The sequence below is a fragment of the Pieris brassicae genome, chromosome 12 (genome assembly GCF_905147105.1).
Source record: "Pieris brassicae chromosome 12, ilPieBrab1.1, whole genome shotgun sequence".
NCBI classification, from domain to species: domain Eukaryota; kingdom Metazoa; phylum Arthropoda; class Insecta; order Lepidoptera; family Pieridae; genus Pieris; species Pieris brassicae.
Window position 1 is genome coordinate 5,571,096 of NC_059676.1, and position 24,682 is coordinate 5,595,777.

The 24,682-nt window shown below is 33.0% G+C and overlaps 1 protein-coding gene across 3 annotated transcripts in view; it reads right to left on the reverse strand.

The window, feature by feature from the left end:
• LOC123717444 (dachshund homolog 2) overlaps window positions 1-24,682 on the reverse strand; it is a 133,670-nt gene that overhangs the window by 48,728 nt on the left and 60,260 nt on the right. For all 3 annotated transcript variants that reach the window (XM_045673432.1, XM_045673431.1, XM_045673430.1), the window contains 2 exons: window positions 15,532-15,721; window positions 12,522-12,581 (listed from right to left, as the gene is read on the reverse strand). In XM_045673432.1, coding sequence (XP_045529388.1) covers window positions 12,522-12,581; window positions 15,532-15,721 — 250 coding nt within the window. The remainder of the gene's footprint in view (window positions 1-12,521; window positions 12,582-15,531; window positions 15,722-24,682) is intronic.

The window sequence follows — 24,682 nt, forward strand, 5'->3', positions numbered from 1 at the left end:
ATCATTATAATTGTTTTTATTTTACTCATTTCCTATTTTATAACCCATCTATGGATACATAGAAGACAATTATAGTTTTGTGTTGAATGAATCAGTAGCACTACAAATTTGTTTTAGTTCTGTCCCTCAGATTTCTGTATCTGTTTCATGATCATTTTGTCAATCTAAGAGGTAAGTAGGTAGGTGATCAGATGTGCCAGGCACAAGCCATCGACATATGGGTCTAGGGCATGCCAGTTTTCTCACGATGGTCAACCTCATCAACCTCAGGGATAAGACGCACGATGAAACCACGAGGCCAACACTGCTCTTATTTTTTTTAATATTCGCTGGAAATTTAGTTTAGAATTTCGATACAAAAAAAAAACACGCAAAATTGAACCCGGGATAAAAACTAAATCAAAAACAACACGATACCCGTAAACCAGTGGGATCGGTTTATTAGATGTAGGTTAATTAATGGAAATGATACAGTGATTTTCCTGGAAAATTAATGAATATTCTCCCCAACTGCCAGGAGCAGCAGTCAGAAATCAGGAAATATTATTCATTTACTTGTCAAATTGTAAATAATTGGTGTAGAAACGTCGCTTGATGGAGAAAAAATCGCGTCGGACAGTTGGGGAGAGCGGCTCTTTATGTAAATCCGTCCGAGCTTTATGAATCTTACATTCTTTAATAATTACATAATTGTATCGTCCCTAAAAAAAAGCAATTAATGCAATACAATTATTATGTTCACAACTTTTTATCTTAACACTTATCAATTCCATTTTCAAATTACAAAAGCCATAACTAATCGATATCATTAACTATCAACATGAATGTCCATGTGGATAATGAAAGTTAACTTAGTTAACGTAAACCACTGCCATTACAGGACGAGCAGTGGCCTAAACAGATATTCCGGGGCCACGAGCGCGGACAATACGATGCAATCTACCATCGAGCCAATGTACGCTGATTAGTTAATTCTGAACCGCTCATACAGCCTAATACCGCACTAACGTTACGAACCATTCTTGTATGCATAATCTGATTAGAGGAAGTATTAAACGAAGCTTTTGATAGCACTGCCGTTATTATGTATCAAAACGCGTATCAAGAAAATGAAATCCTCTCCGAGCGTAAAACATTTGCTTGACACCCAAATCAAAAATCGCTTTAGCTCACCCTCCCGGGGGTGATGGGGACGTCGACGCCTCAACATTTATTATTTCAGACATATCACTCACATGCAAAACAAACTCCGTCCGATCCATCAAAAAGTTCTTCCCCCGCCACCTTTACGAACAAATCGAGTGTGTAAGTAGCGGTTTGAGGATTCGATCTCATCCCAATTTATGTTTCTCCCTAAGAAATGTAATATTGCTTACAAGTGAAACATTCATTAATTTTAATTATAACGTTTTGCATTTTCCTGGTTTTAGGTATTTTAATTTACTATTTGATAAAACATAAAAAACAAACAATCAATAATATAACTTAATAATATAAGAAAGAAAAGACAGTATTATACCATATATATAGGTACCAAACAGTTAAATGAAACATGAGTAATAAGAAAGGTTGAGACTGACGAAAAATACCCAATATCAAAAACAAATAAGCTTCCTCATCCACAGTAAGAATAGTAACCCCCGAATAGTCAACAAAGCTTCGAAGAAAATCGAGCGAAAAAAGGCTAAAAACACCTTAGGGGTTTACTAATCGAATAAAAAATATCAGCGGCCAATGTATAGGGGAGGGAATGGAATAAATTATAAAGAAAACAACATGGTAAGGGGATTTCGCAAACAACAAGTTTCTTACTTTATATTTTGTCTTAATTCGAATACATCAAGGGGACTAAGGATTTCTAGACACTAATGGCTTCAACAAAATATGCATATTATAATTGCGAAATGGATCTAATGTATGGTATTGTCTTTTTAAAATATATAAAAAACAGTCCCTTAAGATGTTAAATTTGTAAAAGTTTTGTCTCTATTTAAGTAGCATCAAAAATAAAATCGCGAAATAATGGGAAAAAAGTAACATGATGACTTGTTGGGCGCACCCTTCCCATAAACGTCACGATGTCATTTGTAAAAATTGCGGCCTACTAACTTCTTCAGTTTCAGAATAATAAATACAAGGAGTCGTCATGAAATTGTTATCATGGTTTTGTACGGCTTTCCATCATTTATGTTATTAATGTGAGAATTTTTACTGTATTTATCTAAACAAAGTTAGAATCTAAATCTAACTAAGGATGATTAAGTTTTTATATTTAATCAATAAACAACACAAACACTTGCTGAAAGTGTTCAAAGATCTTAATTCGTATTTTAAAAAATGTTCAAAAATAACCCTTAAAATATTTCCAGTTAGATTAGAATATATTATATCATATGACGGATTCTTATAAGATAACAATAAAAAATACTCTATAGACATTTTGTTCTTGAACAAAAGAGAAACCGTAAACAACCAAATTCAGGGGCGACAAAGAAATCGGCAGCGGGACCTCGCGGGGGAAACCGGAGACAGTTATTTAAATTTGAATAATATAATATGGAAAAATTACGTCACTTAATACCGTAATAAAAGTGCACTAAGCGACGGAGGCATTACGCTTGCCAAATGCAAAGAGGGACACGCAAATTTCGCTTATGAAACGTGAAATGAAATATAAAATCTGTCGGGAAGAAAATAAAATATGTCTTCGAAGCTTTCCAGCTCATTACGATATTAGAAGTACGTGACGAGATTTAAGTTGTCGCTGGTGAATCTGTGAAGATGAACGACTGTGCATGTTCATTTTGTTACAATAGCTACTAAGTTTGGGTCAGGTTTCCCGAAAAGTGTTTGAAACAAAGGAAATTAATTAAAGCGAAGTAGTTCCAAAATTTAATGAAATAACGTCGTATTTGTTGAAAGCAGATTACAGTACGGTAACGAGATTCCGATCGGGCCCGTACGATGTTATTAGGATTTAAGCGCCAGGGCGACGCCTGTCTCCCGACGCAATGTTGGATAATTATGCAAAATTGCTTCTACGATTCGTAGCCCCGGACTTTTTAGGGACATAACCATTAAGTGTAATGGGAATGTTTTTTGATAATGTTTAATTTCACTGATACCTGGGGAGAAGATTTTTTTGCGATGTAACACTAGAACGATTCAGTGACCACAGATTGCATGAATACGGCTTCGGCATATGATAACCACAGAGAATTTACATGCATCAGCAGGCTTCCAGTCCAATTCCTTCGATAATGCAAAGAGACAAACCCTTCCTGATCCTTAAGCTGCATGAGTGGTGCTCGTCAAAGTAAATCAAATTTCTTTTGTTTAGCGTTGTCTTTCGGTGGGTCGAGTCACATTATTGAAGTGGATGTCATTGCTTGTAACCACAATCTTTGGGTAGAAAAAGCTCTTCCATTAATAAGTAGAACTATTTTATTTGTGTGTTATTTAAGTCGAACAAACGAATTTAACGCCGACCGTTATTTATAAAGGCTCAGAAAAAAAGGTTTAATATTTTTTAGGTGTTCCTTTAAAAATAACAATATAATTTCCAGAACTTAATCGAAGGTTCATTTATGTGGATCCTAAAAAAATATTTTTTAACAGTAGGTAAAATACAATGTACCATTAAGGAACCATCATATACTTGCATTGTCAGGTTTTGGTTTGTCCACCGTTCCTCCATGCAGTTGCACTCGTGTCTGTCGTGGGCAAAACGCGGCCAGAGCTTTTCGACACTGGTTAATTCGCTGTATTTTGATATTATATTGGTTAATATATCCAATATTCTTAGATTTTTCAGTCTTGTCTATAAATTGTTTTCTACTCCTAACTTTTGCTGTAGTTGTCACTGTTGCACGAACCATACGGTGGTGTGTTGGGTAGGTGGTATTAACTATATAAGTGATTCTTACAAACTGCTAATTATTGATTTAGGTTAAAGAATATATAAATCGTAAACAGATGTTCAGATGTTTAGTTATGTCTTTTCTATATTGGAGATCAGTCGTCTAACCCCAAAAGCACCTAAAATAAAATCCAGAACTCTGCCACTGAATTGTGAAGCTAAACCGTAACTAAAAAATATAAGACTAAATTATTTAAACAAATCTCGCCTAACAAAAGTGTTAGCTGTATTATTTATAATATTCAAAATCATTATAACAAAAAGACGAGAAAGGAGATAATAACTGAGATGTCCCATCATTAACTCAGAGTCCCGCAGCCCATCCATCATAGTATTGTTCAATGCATTGATAAAACTAACACCTATTGATAACATCGGATCACCTATAAATGTCTTTAACAATGACATTAATGAATTTACTCGTAGATATCATTACTTTTATGAAATTTTAGGCCCTTTAAAGATACCGCTTCTAACGAACGATTTTCGATGTTTTTCACATATTACAAATTTTGTTTTAATATCATAATTAGTGATTCAACTATTCGATCATTTAGATGACAGATTCCAACTTTATAACAAATTTTCAAATTTCGAACGTTGATGACGAAAACATGCTTTTGATTTAAACCTACGGTTTGTTTTTACGATTTTGAACTGACGATATGCATAAATTTATTTTATCTAAATTTATATTTTTTATTCTAATTACGTAGTTCAATTTTTTAAAAACCTTTCGTTAAATGTAGATAATATTTGAATTATATGCCTTACAATATCAGCTTTTGTATGAGTTTTCTAATCGTGGATATAATCGACATTTAATACCTTCCTTTTCCACTAATGATATAGCATAAGTCAAAACCTATGCTTTCAACATATTTGTTTACACAATATCAATAAACACATCGATTTTGACAATTAACGTTGTGAACATCATGTCTGTATCATCACGGGTTTGGCAGAAAGTAAACAGAAAATATAATTTAGAAGCAATTTGCCGCGGATATGTCCGCAATCAAATTGTCTCGTTAATACCGCGCTATCAAAACATTTGATTTGTGGTTGTAGGGTTGAATGGTTATTTAACCCGTACGATGCCAATATGACCCTTATTTATCTACGATCAATTATTTATTTCAATTTTCAACTTTTTATACTCGTATAACCTTTTACATTGATGAGCGAATCACAATTAAGTTTATGTACGTAAATTAATATTTGGACAATATAGTATATATTTGAATTTCGTAACATTGAAATAAAAAAAATAACATAAATTATTAGTGACACAACGGGCCTTATAGCTATGCATTAAATCTCCTCCTAGTAGGGAAAATAACTTTAAAAAAAATCTAGTTAAGTGCAAACGATAACCAAATCAAAAAAAATTACAACTAACTAATTAATTAAAAAAACTAATTTTATTTTTATTTTTGTACGTCTCTCGTCACGTTTATGTGATTTAAAGTTAATTTGAGTACTTAATGGCAAATTTAAACATACCTTATATATAATAGCAATTGTAGTGTCATTAATTTAATAACGGAATTATAAAAATAAATCCCGATACAACCAAGATATTTGGCCGTTGGCCTAGTGGATTCAGCGTGCGACTCGCATTCCTGAGGTCGTAGGTTCGAGCCTCGGTTTATATGAGCGTATTTAACATTCGCTCGAACCGGCTTGCCTTAAACACAATAAGTCGACGGCGTGAGTCAGGCATAGAAGGCTGATCACCTACTTGCCTAGAGAATTACAAATGATCATCAAACAGATACAGAAATCTGAGGGCCAGATCTAATAAGGTTGTGGTGCCATTGATTTATTTCATTCATTTATCCAAGTGAATCATGAAATATTTTGAATTTTCTTTAACATTTTTATGTTTATTTACTATACGTTCATACAAAGATAAACACAGCTAAATCTAGTTATACAAGTAAAAGAGGAATATTTCTATTTAAAACCATTAACCCTTATTAGCCTGTTCTAGTTTTTCCATAATGCGATTTTGTCTTACTTACGCAAAGAAGTGGCATTTGTAAGCATAGTTACAATGAAGTCTGTGGATGTGACTTACAAGTATGAAAATTAGCTTAATTCAATTATACAGATTATATGAGCTTCAATCGCAAATCCATTTAATTATCTATAGCTGTTGTCTGGAGCCTTGTCAACATCACCTGTCTCCAGATAATTCTTTAATGAAATGGCTTTGAGTTTATTAAAAATCTAAACATCTGCAATGATGAACAAAACAAGCTTCTGTGGTATGTATTTTTTGGCAAGATTTTTTGCGACCTCGACAGTAATAATTGTTTTGTTCCAGTCAATTCATATATTAATAATTATATATAAGTATTATATATAATTATTAATATTTATATATTTATAATTATATGTATAAGTATAATAAATAATAATAAATATATAATAATTATAAATATATGAATTTATAATTATTCACCTAAACCTTTCTCAGTATTCGAACTATCTATAAGTGAATCTGTAAAAAAATCAGTTGAGGGTTTTGAGATTATTACATCGATTCTCATGGCTGGAATATTTGTTTTCTTGTTGTTCAAGCTTACTGAATTACGGTCTCCGTTTTAATTGTATACGAAAATATGGTTCATCACTTAGCTTACAGACTTTTTACCGAAACCAGTTATTGTGTTTGCACAGATTTCTTTTTTACCAAATAAAAACGAAGGAGGTTTATAGTTTGTGAAATCTATAAGTGTATATCTCACGAAAATGGTCATTCTATAAGCATTAAACAAATTTTTGTGTTTTAAATTTTCACGTCTAATAATTTTTAAAAGTGAATTTATGCGCGCTCACACTCGACTCACAACTGGCGCAAAGTCAGCGAGTAAACACAGAGTAATACTTTTTATTCGCGTTTAATTCCCGCCGAGATTTGCATAACAAACCGGGGAAAAGGTCAGAAAGCGAATACAAGTGTCCGGTGTGCACATTCAGCGATTGATATACGACCGCTTGCACCAACTAGAATGTAGATCTATCTTATTAATTATTAGTTATTAAAGATACGAAGTTAAATGGTCGTATTTGTCACGTTATATCTTATTGTAATTGGTGTAAAACTTCAGTGTTAGTCTAGGTTTCAGCGTGCGACTCTCATCGTAGATTCGATCTCTGGCTGTGTACCAATTGACTTTCTGAAAAATGATTATGAAGTTTTTGTAGTTTTTTTTTTTTTTTAAATTTAAAAGGGAAATGCTTTGGCTAAACCTTAATTTAATTTTTGACTATATTTATTTATTTTATTTATTTACACTTCGTTACACTACAATATAAAAAAATTGAACATAATTAAATCAAAACCCTAAAAAGTTGTGGCGGCCTTATCGCTTTCGAGCGATCTCTTCCAGGCAACCACTTTAATTAATAAACAAATCTTCAAGTTTATTTAAATTAATTTCTTTATCGAGTAACATATATATACTTAATATAAATGGTTTCCTTAAAAGCCTTCGTGGTTGGGTGACTTAGGGTCATTAATGCATTTATTTTAAAGACCAATATAATAAACCCGCAGAATGCATAGACAAAAAATATAGAAGTTAGTTACTGATATTCACCCTATTTTCTGAACGACAGATTGTTCATACGTTCGAGTGCACAGTTCGCAGTAAACAAGGCACTGAATGTTCAAACTCGAGCTTCAAATGCATATTCATGATATGCGCCACATGCAAATTGTGATTTACACATTGTAATGAATTCTTTTGATCTGTACATTCACATATTTGATTTACCCCATCAATGATCAGTATTATGACGTGCTGATTTCATATTCATAGTTTTGCGGTTTCGGTAATCAAACGAATCAAAATTATATTAAAATATTGTATAGTTATGAAGTAATTTATGTACTAATAAATATAATATTTAATTATTATTTAGCAAAGGATTGTTGCTAAATTATAATTTACATATACATCTAATTTAGTGAAATATAAAAAGATGTTACTGTAATCATACTCATAAAAAACTAAGGTAATTGATATGGTGGAATGTAATCACCAAATAAAAAGCGTCCAAGTTGATCAATATACCGAAGAGTTCTCAAGCAAATGGAAAAAGCCGGCTAAAAACTTACATAATTACTTTAGCGATACAACTGTTCAAAAGAAATGCATAAATGACAAGACGATGACAAATGAGTATCGCCCGCGTCCAACGCAGTCGGGTGGCAGACCTCATCAAATTATTCCCCACTTAAAAAAATCTCCGTAAACAAAAAGGCAAGGGAAAAACACTCGAGCCGGGGTAAAAAATAGGTATTGGCAACATTGATTGATGCGTACTAATAGGGCGCGAAGGAATGAGGCCAGTGTGTAATTAAAGGAGAGGTGACACCTTCTGTCAACCACTTTTGTGGACTTCTAGAAATAGCCTAGTCACGCCTATTGGAGAGGAAGTAATTAGTTATACGAACTTATTAAAAATTATTGAGTGAAGGATCCTAATTGATTACCTTACCCAATTTGTGGTTCGCATGTGCTGTATACCTGATTGACAAGTTCTAATAAGATGAGCTTATAAGTTGACAATTATTTAACTGACTTTCCTAATTACAGAATTAAAGTTAACATTTGTTTATTTATACTGGATTTTTTTATCACATTTAAAACGATAAAAAAATTAAATACAATGAACTAAACAGTTTTGTGAGTATATTCTGACAACTAACAAAGAGAGGATTCTAATTCAAATCACGATCGCAAATGACATTATTGCAAGTTATTCATTTAATTAAACTAGTAAAACAATAAACACGTTATACGAGTTTCAAAAATCACAAAAAAGACCTCATTACAAGCGCAGTGTAAGACATAAAATCGATGGAGATAAGCGATACATCGTGAGTTTTTATAAAGCATCCCTTATCGTTGTGTACATATCATTAGTAATGCAAAATAATGGGATACAGACACCTCGTGCCGTTTGCGAGCTAATGATTAATGCTGTTCACCATTAATTCTTATTTTTGATGAGAAATTTGACTTGTGCTGTCAGGCGCCGGATCCAGATTAATATAGGCTGACTCTGCAACTTGTATAACAATGTTAGACGCCGCCCTATCCAGAAAGCAATCACATTGTGCGGATTTTGAATTTAGAACAAAAGTTTTATAATTCAAAAATGGATCTTACATTTTGGGTTATATTTTAAAACTAAAACCACATTCCAACAAGACAAAGCGAATGCAATAAATAGTTCGGTTCACCAACGGAACTATCCGAATAGTTTCAACCGTAAAAGGGCAAAGTACAAAGAGCTTCATAAAATGCCAGTACGACCACATCGGCGACAAACTCGGGAGGTATTCCGAGGGCCTGCCTCGGCACCCTTTAACAACGCCCTTCGCATATTAGCCTGAAAATCAAAAGTCGCCATTATTAATGGCATTGCGCGATGACAATCAAAATATCTCAAAGCGTCAACACAGAAGTGAACAGAAGCTGCTCAGTAAATGTAGAGTCACCAGATGCGATCAACGCAATCATATTTCAAATAGGAAGCAAGAAAAATTATAGAAGCATTCAGCATCTTTATCTCGCGGATACAAGAGTTCATTTTATGACCATTAATTTTGCCTTTTGCTCGGGTGTTTTATCACAGCGAAAAGCTCTGTCGCGCGTCTCATTAATCAAAAGCATTTGTTTACAACGGAGGGAATTTGATTTGATTAAAATAATTCGCAATATCCTTGATAAATATCACCCTCGGTCTTCGTTTGATCTTCACTGAAATTAATGGTGGAAGATTCAATCACACAAATGTTCTTAAGGCATTTTCTTATATAAATATTGAATTTTTATTTTGTGACTGTCTTTAATGCAACCTAGTCAGAATGCCTGTATTATCCAACGGTAATATGCCAGTAGAACTGGGATGCAGTTATTGTGTCAGGCGATTGAACCTGAAGCCATTTCAACTACCGCTGGGTGGGCGTCCAAATCAAAAATACTTTTAACGATATTTCAATCTTATTAATAGAATTAAAGTAATCTTTTAATCATATTTTTAAAACAGTATAGGCTTGTGGCGTCAGCGTGCGACTCTCATCCCTACGGTCATAGGTTCGATCCCCGGCTGTGCTCAAATGGAGTTTCTGTCTATGTGCGCATTTAACACTCGCTCGTACGGAGAAGGAAGACATTTTGCGGTATCCGGCATACCTCAGAAATGATCACGGAACCGATACATATATCTGAGGTCCAGAGATAAAACGCAGCGCTATTTGTATACTCATAGAATTCTCTTCACTAAATATCTATAATAGCTTGTCTTCTGGCTTAGTTTAAAATGCCTGACAAAGAGATACATAAGGGTTAGTAGATGGAAGATTTCCGGTAGTAGAAACAGTGGAATGAATAACGATTGATGTCAAAGCGATGTGTGCTGGAGTCTGCCCTCCTGGCTTAACCCGCCGCACGCCGATTAATCGCTGCTAATTCGATCCGAAACGGAATTAAACCGGACGAATGAATAGATCCCAACGATTTGTTGACTGCTAATTGAGTCGACGTTTGATTTACCGCCAATTGTCTATGTTCAATCCGTATAAAACAGAGTATTTGTTGTGCATCTGGTGGCATTTCATTTGAAGTATTTAAAGTCTACGTCTTTTTGTTTACAGAAAGACATGTATAAGGTATCTTTATATGAACATTATAGATTTGATTATGTTTTAATTGGCATTATTATTCTTGAACAATTGAAAGGAAAAGAACCTTTGTAAAAGATTTTTGATTTATGTGGAAAATCGTAATAGTTGCGACAATTATTAAACCAGGTTTAATTATGAAAATACCCAAGATAATCGTCATTAAATCAAATAAGCACGGTCGGATGCATAAAGGAAACAAAACAAACATTACAAATTATATTAAAACAGAGATAATCCTGTCAATTAATTGGAGTTAAGATGAAAACCGGTCTTGACGCATGCGCGAATCAAACCGACCGAGATAATGTGCTCACAAGGAAACTCAAGGATTTACAATTAATAGCTATTCGAATCATATAAAATAATCGAACCTTTGAAGACAAAAAAGAAAAAAAAACTCAAAAGTTTGAGTTTGAGAACATAAGATTGAAAGAATGGTTACGACTATTGAAACATATGAACTCTTTGTTTTTATTACAATATATATTAAGTATAAACTAAGCCTTATCCTTAGATATGCAACTATAGATAAAAATCGTCTTTTGTTTTTTCAATTTGCCACGTAATTTCTCTGTTCTTTAAGTCAAAATACTTGGCGACACATAGGAATGGCATTTGACAACTTGACAGTATATGTTAATTTAGTTATATTTAAGTTTTTGTTGGTATAGTGTCTCATACGAGTTTTAATTTAATGAAGTTTATAGATGGAGCTTGAACGTAAGATATTGCATAAATAAGAATTAGGAAGATTGTTGGAATTTAACAATCATAATAGCTAATATAAGAACAATTTTTATTAAGGGATTTTCTAGTGGATATTTGCAAAGTAAATTTAAAATTCTTTAAAAAAACGGCCTTAATCCAGGACCCCGAGTGACAGTGACACATCGGTACACGGCGCGCTGTCCGACTGTAATTCTACCCAACACTGGTCGAGAGGGACGTGTTTTATTTTCAATCTACTAAATTAATTAAGAGGAATTAATAAAATTGCCTTTTAACAAGTACATACGGCTTTATTTCATATGAAATGTAACCATGGTAACTAATGCAGTGCTACGTTGTTAAAAAATAGTTATATATAATAAATATAAAAATAGGTATTTTAATTTTTTTTATAAACACAAAAGAAAACGGTCGGACCAAACTTTTTAAATTTGTTTTAATTTTCTATTTACACATTTTAATGATTATTATTACTATGTAGGTTAAGAATGTAATATGTTTGTGTGTATATCATACAATAGTTGTTCCAGGCTTAAGAATATTTTATTGATTAAATATTCAAATTGTAAGCATCTTTATATATTAGCAACTACTACAAGTATTTATTTTTATAATCGATACAAATTAAAACACCGCTGATGAAAAAAGCGCTTTTACAGCTCAATTTAAATACATTATCCCGTAAACCTCTCATAAATCTCTTCAATCAACATCAGATTGCAACATTCAATTGAAGCATTTGAAAATGAAGTCGAAACCGCGAGTATCGTTCAAGCGAACCGCCGATCAATCACCATCCATTAAACAAGAAAAGAAAAGCGCTTTCCCCCAAACATTGGCCCTCGAATCGGCCCAATTTACATGAGAGCCGCTTTTTCCTCGCATCGAGATTAGCTCTGAATGAGTTTGATGAATTGTTTTTACCCCCGCGTCCCTACAACCGGTCATTTGTTAAAAATACATCCAATCCAGCTAATTGTCTCCTCTTATTTCACACTCCCTATCATTTAAATTACTGGTTTGTTGTTTGCTTTATACAATGTTTTTGTTTTAATTAAATCTTTGGAATCAAACGTGTAACCAATGTTTTGTTCTGTTATGAATGATGGTGCCATTGACCAAGTAAGAAAGATAAAAAATTAACTAAAATAAAAATAATCATACCTCTCAAGATGTTTGACGATATCTTCGTATGCGGCTCGACAATTTTCCCATATGCCCGATCTGTTGACAGAAAGTAAAATAAGAAAAACGGAAAATAAAACATTAAGAGTCATATTAGCAGAAGAAAGCGGTTTGTAAAAGGAAATCCAAAAACTGATGTACTCAACAACGCTATTTAAGAACAGGGGCAAGCAAAAAGGGTGTTTTTTCTGATTTAAAGTGATACCACCATGGCCACAACTGTCAGAAGGTTCGCAAGTGCGTTGCCGGCCTTTTAAGAATAGTGGCAATAAAATAGTCTATAAAACGTAGAAATGTGTCTCACCCATGCTCCAATGCGGGGCTATGTGACCGACTATACGAGTATATTCTTAAATATATGAATCACGAAATTAACTGCTTTGTTCTCCTAGTGAGACTATAAAAGAACCGAAATTGAACATTTAAAACGTAAAGAATCTTAATAAGCGCGGAAGACAAAAACTTGCAACAAAGTATTGAAAATAAAAGTTTGCAAATGAAAAGGGTTTGAATGAGAAAGGAATAATTATGAGCACTCAATATTAAATGTTCCGTTAGACTGGTCGAGGGGTCGAAATTAATTATGTTTTTAAAACAATCGCTTATATTTGTGTTGGAACAACTCATGCGTGATCGTTGAAATTGTTTCTGAATTACTTGAACACTTTGTTTGTAAACTTCTTGAATATTTCTTACAATACAGAAGGGTTACATGCCATCCTTAAGTGAAACTTATAAGTAGGATATTACGTACTAACAATTACCTGGGTCGAAAGATGTTCTTATTAAATTAATTGAATTTCTAGTTTGATACTGCATAGAAAAAGAGGAATATAAATAACAGCCAATTCTAGATTAAACTTATTCGTAAAAGCAAAAATTACATCTTCTGTCAAATTTTACAGAAAGAAACAAATGAGTTAATAAAAAAACAATTCAATAACGATTTACTATGTGTTCTATATGTTCTAGAAATATTTTCTATTGTAATACAAATCTAGTTTTTATTTAATATGGTTGTTCATTAAGATCTATAATTATTATGTTCGTTATAAATACGTTGTTAACAAGCGTAACTGGAGGCTTTGTCATAATTAGTCAATTTCACAGTTCAGTAAATGAATAGAACTTTTTAAAATACAGACTATATCTAGATGTTCTAATTTAAATAATGCACAGTAGCTTGTATCATGGTTGATTACGGTTATTTGTACAATGAAGCATTTTTTTGGTATGTACAATACTTTGTATAATGCTGCTTCCAGAGAACTGCTGCATACGTGAGGCTTAAATGCGACGAACGTGCGAAAAAAGTACCTTCTTTATTCCAATTTTTAATTAGAGTACAAGGAAATATAAATAAAACAAATGAAATCGCCGAAATGTACAACCAAACAACTGCACCAGATTGGTTTATTTTTATTTTGAATTCAAAACAAGATTTCTATAAAAGAAAATTTATGAACTTATTTTTTAACGGAATTTAGAGTGAGTGAATAACACCGAAGATTGAGAATGAATATGGATAAAGTAGTGGACATTTCATGTACTTGGAAACCGAATTAACTCGCCTAATATTGTAGACAAAGTTTGTATGGATAATCATTTGATTAATGCTGGTTTAAAGTCAAATAGCTAGTATAAAATATTGAAAGTAAAGCTATACAGGCACAAAAAATCTATATTTTTTTCGTTTCCTCCCTTATCCATCGCATTACGCAAAGGGACATATGTCGGTAAGTTAATCACGAAAGTGCCAGTAAGACACTGGGGTAAGTCGAGTCAAGTGGCGTTGCGGGTCTTCCCCGGAAGTGAGGGCATTCGATGTTTGTACTTTTCTTATTAGCTTAACTCGCTTAGACATTTAACCTGTATCACTTGTGACCCGGTAGGTTTCTTTGGACTCATTTACAAGTAATCTGATTACGAACTAATTATACTACATTTAACGGATTTCTTCATATACCACGTATAACATACAGACCAGAAATATCTTTTAGCATATACAATAATTGCTGTGTGGAAATCCATAAGGGTTAAACTTTTTTAACCTAGGTACGGAAAAGTAACGTGTTTCTTTAGTTGAGAAAATTTTAAAGTTATTAAGACGCTTATGTAAACTCCATTGCGGTCAATCATTGTTGTTATAAAGACAGAAATAACGTCACCCCTACCATGTACAGTTTATTATATAAATAAAAAATTACTTCTATACCATGTAAGGGAAGCCACAGTTTTACGTCACCAATATCCGGACAAAGCATTTATGACATTTCTTGTATATCCTGTAAATAGACTTAAAACTAAACAACTAAATGAATTTGTTAAATTAAAAAGTTTCTTAAACTTCATGGTAGTTAAGAATTAAAATTTTAGTTTATAGAAGTTATTTCACATTTAGTCTGTGCCAATTTTGACATTTGACATATAAGTTTACATCAGCAATATTGCTGACGCCTTTTCCTTTTAAAATTATAGTTTTGATTCTAATATCTAGATGGCGTTAAAAGCAATTGCAACTTCAAATTACGTCGTATTATGAAGACTTGAGTTTGAAGCTTAGAAATGTGGCTAGACTCATGCTAAGCTTATCCGACTAATCTTAGACGTAGCTGGATAAGCCATAGTAGCTTGCTTTTGTTTGAGAGCTGTAACATACGCTGGTTTGTGTTATTTTATAGGTTTTAACTCCTAATGGGTTTTTCAGAGACAGAAATTTATTTTCAGTTAGTGCTTATGGTAACACTGCTGTACTTTTTTTACGTTGATTATTTTAATTACTACCTGGATATTTTCTTAAGGCTTTCACATGGCAAGTATGTTAATCGGTTTACTTTGGACTAAACCTACTATTTTGGTGTGTTCGAAAACCTTTATAGTTCACTGTTGAACGGTCAATAAAAAAAACACTCGAATTCCCTGACTGAGTCCTACCAGACTTTAGTAAGAGTAGGATTGTACTTAGGTTCCCATATTACTATTTACTCACCTTGCCAGTGCTTCCATGTTGTGCATTGGTTGTCCCTTGATGATTGACCCGTCAGGCCGCGGTACACCATGGTGTGGCATACCCGGTGACATCAGAGCATGTTGGTGCATGAAACCCATAGGACCAAGGTGAGTGGGGGGTGCATTATACCCGTTTGCGAGTAGTGGGGACTTCTCCATTCTGGCCATTTCTGTAAAAAAACAACATATCGTTACTTGTACTGTTTTCTGTGAGGTGTTTATTCTTAAGAATGTACTTATTATATATTTTTGTCTTAACAACATTTTTAGTGCTTTAAGATCAAACAATTACGGAGAAATGAGCCTGCCCTATGCCGTATACCGTACTGGTAATCTAGCAACAGCGTTTGAAATAAATACGGGTGGTATGGACCACGCATACGCAAAAAATTTAATTTCGTAACAAAAGTAGTAACGGGTTTGGAGTTCAATGAACTAGTATCCAATTTTTATAAACAGCATTTATTAAACATTTAAATCACAAAAGGCTTAAACAATTTGTTCCCTATAAACATTCCTGAATAATTCAACGACATTCATAAATAGCGGCCCACTCGAAAGTAATCACGTACCTACTCAGGTAAAATCCAATTAATACCCAGTATTATCATTTAATTACTCGTTCCAATAATCGAATCGCCCGTAAAACGGTGTATCAACAATAATAAAATGAGCAATGAATTTCGAGACTATTGTTTTCTGTACCACAAACATCCCGTGTAAACATTGGGGGTAACGCAAATATTCTTAAAATGACCCCCTGTACCCCACAGGGTGTCTTTTGGACACAGTCGCCCCGAGGTCACCAAGCAGGGTGTAGGTAACAATTAACATGGTGTCGAATTAAACACGAATTAACGTTCGGGTAAAGGAAAACCTTTTCCATTGAACAAAGGATTTGGGATTGCTGAGTATTAAATATGTGTTCCGCTTTGTTTTCCAATTAGAAAGGTATTTTTGGTAATATTGAATTTCGAACGTCTAGTACCGCTTTATTTACGAATAAGAAAGGTGTTTGAAATATTTGAATTTCGAACATAGAACTATTATTTGTATGGCTCTGTATGTTTAAGGTGCAGATAACTTCATTCATACGTGACTTAAAAGCGATGCAGGCTTTGATGACATTAAGATAATATTGTCTTTTATTCACACGAGCAAAGGTTGTCTATTATTTAACCGTAGGATTCTTAAACCTGAAATCGTAAGTTCACCTTGGCTGTTCATCAATTCTATCAAATTTGCAATGACAAAAGAAGTTTTCACTTGAGCTACATAGGAATTGATTAAGTTCTTTATTAGGTATTGTCAATATTAATTATATCATTCATTCATTTAAAATATCAGTGCAAATTATAATGATTAAAAACGATAGTAACGCTTTCGATTTCGCTTTCGTGCTATAGCTTACAGACAACCGTTTATGGAAAATTCAAATAAAATACGGTGGACACATACGATATACAATAAATAAACGAACAATTAGGCATGTTGGCAAATCAATCATGATTTTTAATTTTTGTAAGGGATTACGCATTATTATAGTCAATCATTAAAATTAAAGCTGAAGTAACGTGAGCTTGCGTGAAGTTTCTGAACAAAACCTTTAAACCAAAATAGTAATAACAAAACTACGTAACTCAAACAAATACATTTTACGGCGTATGGTTGAGGAGATAACCACTCGGTTAACTAAGTAAATAAACCTGCTCAATTAATTCAGGGTCTACTGGACATAATGTTTGTTTCTCTATAATCCGTTAAAACTTATTTACATATTTAAATATCCATAATTGTTAACTATTTTATTTCTGTTTTTTTTTTGAACTTCTTTATCGGCGTTGTAAAGAAATGTACTGTCACATTTTTCGGTTACGCGTCACATTTTTCCGTTAAGCGCGATCGTTTTCATGATTATTTCAATTACCACGATTTATTCGATGAGACTCGAACGAAGCCAATAATAACAAAAATATTTAATAACGATAACAATGATAGTAATAACTCTATTACAATTAATAAAATTCTGTAATAATCTTAGTAGTAATAAGGTAAAATGAAAATAATTGTATTATTTGTATTCATGTCTATGATAATAGAAGCCTTTTTGTTAAACTTTATCTTATTTAACTTTATTCAATAAATTTCTATAAAGTTGCATATAGTAGATCATTTTTTGAAAAATAAGGTCATAAAGAAGTTTCACGTCTTACGTGTGTAACTAGTACACGCACACATTTTTATATTATGGCAATAGTTTTAACTTTACGCCAGTTTCAAGTACTGATCTTTTTGAATACTTAATGTCATTCATAATTCAGACAAAGAGATGACACATGGATTCACAATCAGTGATAAATTCCCATACCCAGCTTTGACTCCAACAGTTAGGTCGCCTCAAGCCACTAGGCCAACGCTGCATTTTACAAAGAGACGCCTTTTACTGAAAGAGTAGGCAGAGATCACGGATTTCCACTTGCTACGGTCCTGACATGCCATGCAATTCATTACAAGCATTGCTGGCCTTGTGGCTTACGCATGGGACACTTATTCATGAGGTCGTAGGTTCAATCCCCCACTGTGCACCAGTGGAGGAAACCGGCTTGCCTAAGACTCACTAAGTCGACAGCGTGTGACAGGCTGATAAGATTGACAAACCTTAAAAGCAGCGCATTTTTAATGCAGAAAATATTATTTATGTCTGGAATATTACTTATACTAAGCTTAAAGAAGCGGTAATATGTCGCGAAAATAAATATAACTTTTGTCGGCAACAAGTGATTCCCAGGGCAAAGTATACCCAACAACCGCATCGGTCAACCGCACTTACTAATTAACTAAATACGTGTTAAATCTCATAATAACCTGCGGTTAGCAACCCTTACATTTCATCTCTTTCTTTCTTTCGATTTTTGTATCCCCATCCTTGTCTAATTGGGAGCGTCCGGCATTCATAGAAAATTAGTTCATAATTGTGATATTTGGCATCGAATAAAATATGTTTTTTTATACATATTAAATTAAACTTAGTATACTTATAACACAAATAAAATATCAATGTTTGTACAATTCTTACCATGACAAGGTAACAATTATTTCACTTAAATTCAGTAACTAAGCTTTTATCCAGGATTATGACAAACGATTTCAGTTCTAACTTAAAAACAAAATTTCTATTTCTTAATTCGAAACTTTTTTTAGATTGTACTGAGATTATTTATATTAAGTTAAAACTTAGTAATATGTATTAGGAAAACAAACAAAACCCCAACTTTTTATATAAATTTAACATTTCGCATTCTCCACCAAATTTAACAAAAAAGGCTAACGCCCCGGGCCTCAAAATGCCCCTTGATATCATAACTATGATTAAGCTCATCCACTGATCGGACATTTAAAGAAATAAAACGTCGATTAAATACCCCATCATTACATCGATTGGTCGAATATCGATTGTCCTCAACAATCGCACCAAATTACGGCCCATTATTTTGAACTAGATTCGATAGAATTCAACTTAATGATATCACTTATGTGTTTAAAAGAGGATGGATATGATCCGAAAATTGACGAAAAATAAACCTCCTTTTGTTTATTATAAAGACGAAATCATATTTTTAGTCTCGATCTTTAGAAGCTCGAAGCTCGGAACATATAGACTCCATCCGCCTGCGTTGAGATAGTTCAGTAGTTTAGAGACTTAATGACATCACTTATGTGTTCAAAAGAGGATGTATATAATGCGAAAATTAGACAAAACATAAACCTCCTTGTTTATTATAAAGACAAAATTATATTTTTAGGCTCAATCTGTAGAAGCTTTCAATGGCTAAAAAGTGATAGGTCTGGAGTTTATTCCAAGATCTTTATAATTTATTACAATAATAAGTAATGTTTTCAGGAGAAAATTCGTAGTCAAATTTCTTCGGGATTGTCTGTAAGAATCTGGTCTTAGCAGTAAAACCGTCATAATTTTCTTATCCATTATTATACTTGTTTTTTTAAGTAAATTTAATTAACAAATTCTTATAAGTAGATCATATTTTGATATTAATACTTATTTATTAAAAGCCTATTTTGGAACCCACCTCGTTATTTATTATCTATAACTTATAGGCCTAATGCCATAAATAGCGCATTTATTATGACGTATAAAGTTTTAAGGCTTGTAAATCAAGAAAAATATATTCATAAAACTAGGGAATAAAGGGTTATAAAATACAATGTTGGAGGTAATTGCACTGATACAAGCTGCGTGAAAACTGGTTTTAGTCATAATTATAAGTAAACAAACAACGAAATACAAAGAGTCGCATTAAATCCATTAAAATCTCTCGGAACAGAGACTACTCAGTAGGCATATCAGCACCGATGAACTCAAAAGTTACAGCGAAAGTGTTCCTATCTGAACAGCATCAAAATTGCATACAAAATCGCCCGGACAAGAAGAGAAGCTTGGTTAAAAGTTCGTTATAATTGTGATAACTTCGTCACAGTAGCTCAATTTCATGTCTGCATGATTATAGGGTATCATACTAATATGAGTATTGGGTTAGGAGACTTAAAGTAAGAAAACGTTTTGAAAGGCATCAGTTAGGTACTAGAGTTGTTGACTATTGTAATATACGCAATATCCATTGAGTATGTTTTATCCAAGTATGTTTCGTAAATGACATTTTCCTTCTGTCCTTTTCAATTATACGTTGAACTGGTTCGGAAATACTTCAGTGGGCAGCTGGTTCCGCATTGGGGTGGTGCGTGGCAAAAAGTTTGGTACCAGTGTGCCGTTTTGAGCATTAAAATATATATCTATTACGTTTGTATATTGTATAATTACAACAGGTGTCACAGCCGAAAAGCATTTTCGTTTATTTCGCGAGCAAAGTGTAATACAATATCAAAGGATTCTAATTTTAAAACAATAAACGGTGTAAATTTTAAAAATGGAATTACAAATGAAACAAAATTCTTGAAAATGATACAAAACAAGGCGAATTAAATGAAAATTACAGTCAGCCGGCAATCGTAGCATTTACAATAAACACATAATTGTACGGTCAGATCACCAATGGCATATACGATTGGCTAAAATAAGCGACTGTAATTTAGTGAATAAATCGCTCGTTGTCGCTCGCAAGCGCAGCGATTATGGTATAAATATTATATTTAACTGGGAACTGCTACTTTTCGCTATCGAGGGCACCCGTTACTGAATCAATTTCGTATGCAAATTCGCTGAACTATTTGCGAACCTATTCCACTTAGATTAAAAGGCCGACAACGCACCCGCGATTGTATCACTTAACATCGGATCAGCCTCCTACCAGTTTGCGTATCTTTTAAAGAAAAGATGTGATTACATACATTTCCTTATCACGTAGAAAAGATTCTAACAAGACAATGTGATATCCAATCTCTTTGTCAAATAAGGGAATAATACGTTAACAAAAGATCAATCCATCAAACATCTACACAAATATATTCGCCGACAAAGCACTATTACTCTCGGCGACGGTCACGTGCGAACTACAATCAATAATACACAATCGTGAAAATGCGAGCGGTCAATAAAGTGAGTCAACAGTAAAGCCTGTATGACATTCCAAAGACAAAATATTCTATGGAGCTGTTTTATCTTGATTGGCTTACAACTGCCAGAAAAGTAAAGTCTATTTTTCTATGTTTACACTATGCGTATATGACTTGTTTTTCGTTTTATACTTGAATAGATTTTAATTTTTTGTACGCGTTGAATTTATTTGTATAATCCATTATAATTTAATGTTACTAAAACGAGACACAGCATTCCATTTCTCATTTTAAATTTAGAACACCTCAAATCAAATTTGGAAGATTATTACCAATATCCTTTTTAAAATTACATTTTAAATATAAATCACAATTTCTATTTTTGTTGAGTGTTATTCTTAAATCAAATAGAACACCATCTTTGAAATACGATTCAAATTTTAAATTTAGAACTCAACTTTATACAATTTCTTGTTGAGTGTTGTTTACCGAATCAAGAAGCAATTTATCCATATCTTCTAAACGAGACGCAGTCTCTGTATCTCAGCTATAAAGTCTTTCATTTGGCTCGGACGAGCCTTATGAACAATAAAACGTTGAGGGCTGGAGATTTCGTCTGTAATAAAATATTTGCCCTAGCACTCGCTAATCCATGTCCCTTACTTACGAAGGCAATTTGAGAAGTTATAGTCTCAAGAACGTTGTGATATATCTTTATTAAACTGTACGTGTACTTTCGTAAGCGCACAGGTCCGAACAATCATTGTGTAAACATAATAAAACAAACGAACGGAAATTATCAACTATTAAAAATACGTTTCATGGAAAATCACTAAATAATTTATTGTGATCTTTTTATAATGCGTCTGCGCAATTATGCTTCTGCGTTTATTATAGTGATTAATGTATATTATCAACTATTGATGTTTTCCTATATATCCTAGAGACCTCTATACTATTGGCGAAACGATTCAGCCTTTATTTACTAACCAAATACCACAGGAATCAGTCTAATTACACCCTACAAATAAAGTACTCATTCGTCTCTTTCAGACATATTATGTCTATGCTGTGAAAGAACGGGATACATCAGTGTTACAAATAAAATATCGTACCCGAATGGATTATAAGATAGTTGGATCACAGCGATTTAATATTATTAACGAAAGTTCTGTTTCGTCTCTTTTATTCAAATTATGTTTTCCTGTGACGATAAGAGACAGATGATTTACACTGTAGTAGACTAAGTTTTTGTAAGTTTCGAATTCATACAAAGAGTTAGAGTTACGTCAATTTTAGATGCGTAAACTATAAGAGAAAACCCGCAAAAGATTGACACCAAAACGTTCATCTAAACACGATATTAGCCAATGTTAAATGAGTTTGGCAGGACGATTCCAACCAAATAAAACTCCCTCAATGTGCGAAAGAGGGTCAGGCTTAATTACTCGTAAATTGACCGGGATACAGTTTTATCCCTGATAAATATAAATGTGTGGATTAGTATGTGTCATGCTCGTTATTATACGTATTTAATTAAAGACGTTAAACGCCTCGGTGGTTTAATGATATGTTCCGAGAATTACATTTTGTGATAAAATATTGTTACATACTTTTTTGAAGTCATACTTCTTTTGGTGCGTTGGGGAAAAATAATGAGAGTAAATTTTTACGATGCGCGCGCACACCGTCACAAAATACCGACACCCGCACACCGTCACATAAATCCGACACCACACATCACAAAAACCCGACGCCCTGAAGTAGTAGAAGTAGTAGAAGCGTAGTCAACATATTAAAATAAAAAAATTCCATTTTTTTAGTTATGTAGAAATATTTTTTTATGATATTTAAATAAACTTTGTTTAACTAGATAATGCGTTATAATTTAATATCAACCGTAATAAGTTATAAAACGTTAAATGTAGTAAATACCCTTTTTCTATAGTTAGTGTAATTTTCTACAAACGTAGAATAAGGCGAAAGATAAAATGTTTGAAAAGATTTTTATCTTGTTACGCCATAGAAGTATAACTTGTAACGCGTGTACATGAGTACACACATATTTTTTTTGTTTCAGTTTTAAATATTTATTTTAATAGTGCATTTGTTTCGAACAGAAAAACAGAGAAACTTACTATAACAGCATATAGTAAGAAGCACTGTATCTGAGATAGTAAGTGAAACAGTCTTTATCTAAAGATCACTTATCAGCTTTGGTAAAAGTTGATTTTGATTTTGGTAAAAGTTGAGCAGTATTGGCCTAAGCTTTAGCGACATTCATGCCCGAGGTCGTAGGTTTGATCCCTGGCTGTGCATCATTAAACTTTCTTTAACAATCGCGCTAACGGTGAACGAAGTAATCGTGAGGAAACCAGCTTGCCTTAGACCAAAAAAAGTCGACGGCGTGTGTGGCGTGCACCCAAAGCCTGATCTCCCTCTTGCCTATTAGATTTATAAATGATCATGACACAGATACAGACATCTGAGGCCCAGACCTAAAAGGTTGTTTCGCCACTGATGTAATAGTTGATTACAACAGATTATTTCAATTAAAACGGTTTAATATGTTTTTACGTAGGCTAAACATTCCACGAAGTACTTTAAATATTACAATTACACATGTATCACTTGTTAAGAAGTCATGCGTAAATTTTCACAAAGGAATCGATGCCATTGTTGCATATCAAAGATACAGTAATATTGAACCATATTTTTATTAATATCTTTGCACAAAAGAGAGATTATCTGTCGGGAGTTTTTACCGGCAGCTGCGGCTATTCAACTTTTCAATGTTGCTTTTAGATGATAGCTCTTATTTGATTTGGCCACAGTAGTTATCTTTAGAATTTCGAATATGCAAAACAACTATCGTAATAGATAATACTTACACATAATAAAGAGTATTTTCTTGCATCGACTCTATGCTCTATGCACCATATGAAGACTATAATTAATTTCAGATAAAAGAGGTCTATATTCCAAAGACAAATTTAGATAGTCGACCTAAAACTTTTGAATTTAGAATATAATTGTATAGGAAAACATTAAAATATGCTAGGTTAGTTTGTTCTTATTATAAAAAGTGACGTAACGTTAATTTGACGATTAACTTAATTAATTCAATAATTCAATTTTATAGAGCAATTACGGTTCGAGTTGTAGACGTGTTTTTGTAAATTCTAAAGGCAACTGTGTAATTGCAGTTAGCGTGAACTTATCGCACAATTATACACAATATACATGTATTATGTAGAGGTAATAATTCCGTGTCATTACTTGTTGAAGCCAACTGCACTGGAGCAAAGAAATGCATTATTAACTCGAACTATCCATTTGTTTTATAAAATAAACTTACGTAGTTATAATGATTGATGGTATAAATAAATTATAACTAAAACTCATTACCTTATAAAATTGTCCTGGATAATTCCACTAATCACACATAAATTCAAATTAAATCATACCTCTAAGTGTACAGGACACATTATTTTTTATCCCCATAAAAATATTAGCCGAGTAGTTATTAGTAGTTATTTATAATCTTAGATAGAGTATTATATATTTTATTATCTTATACACGTGTGTCCACGAGTTGCTCA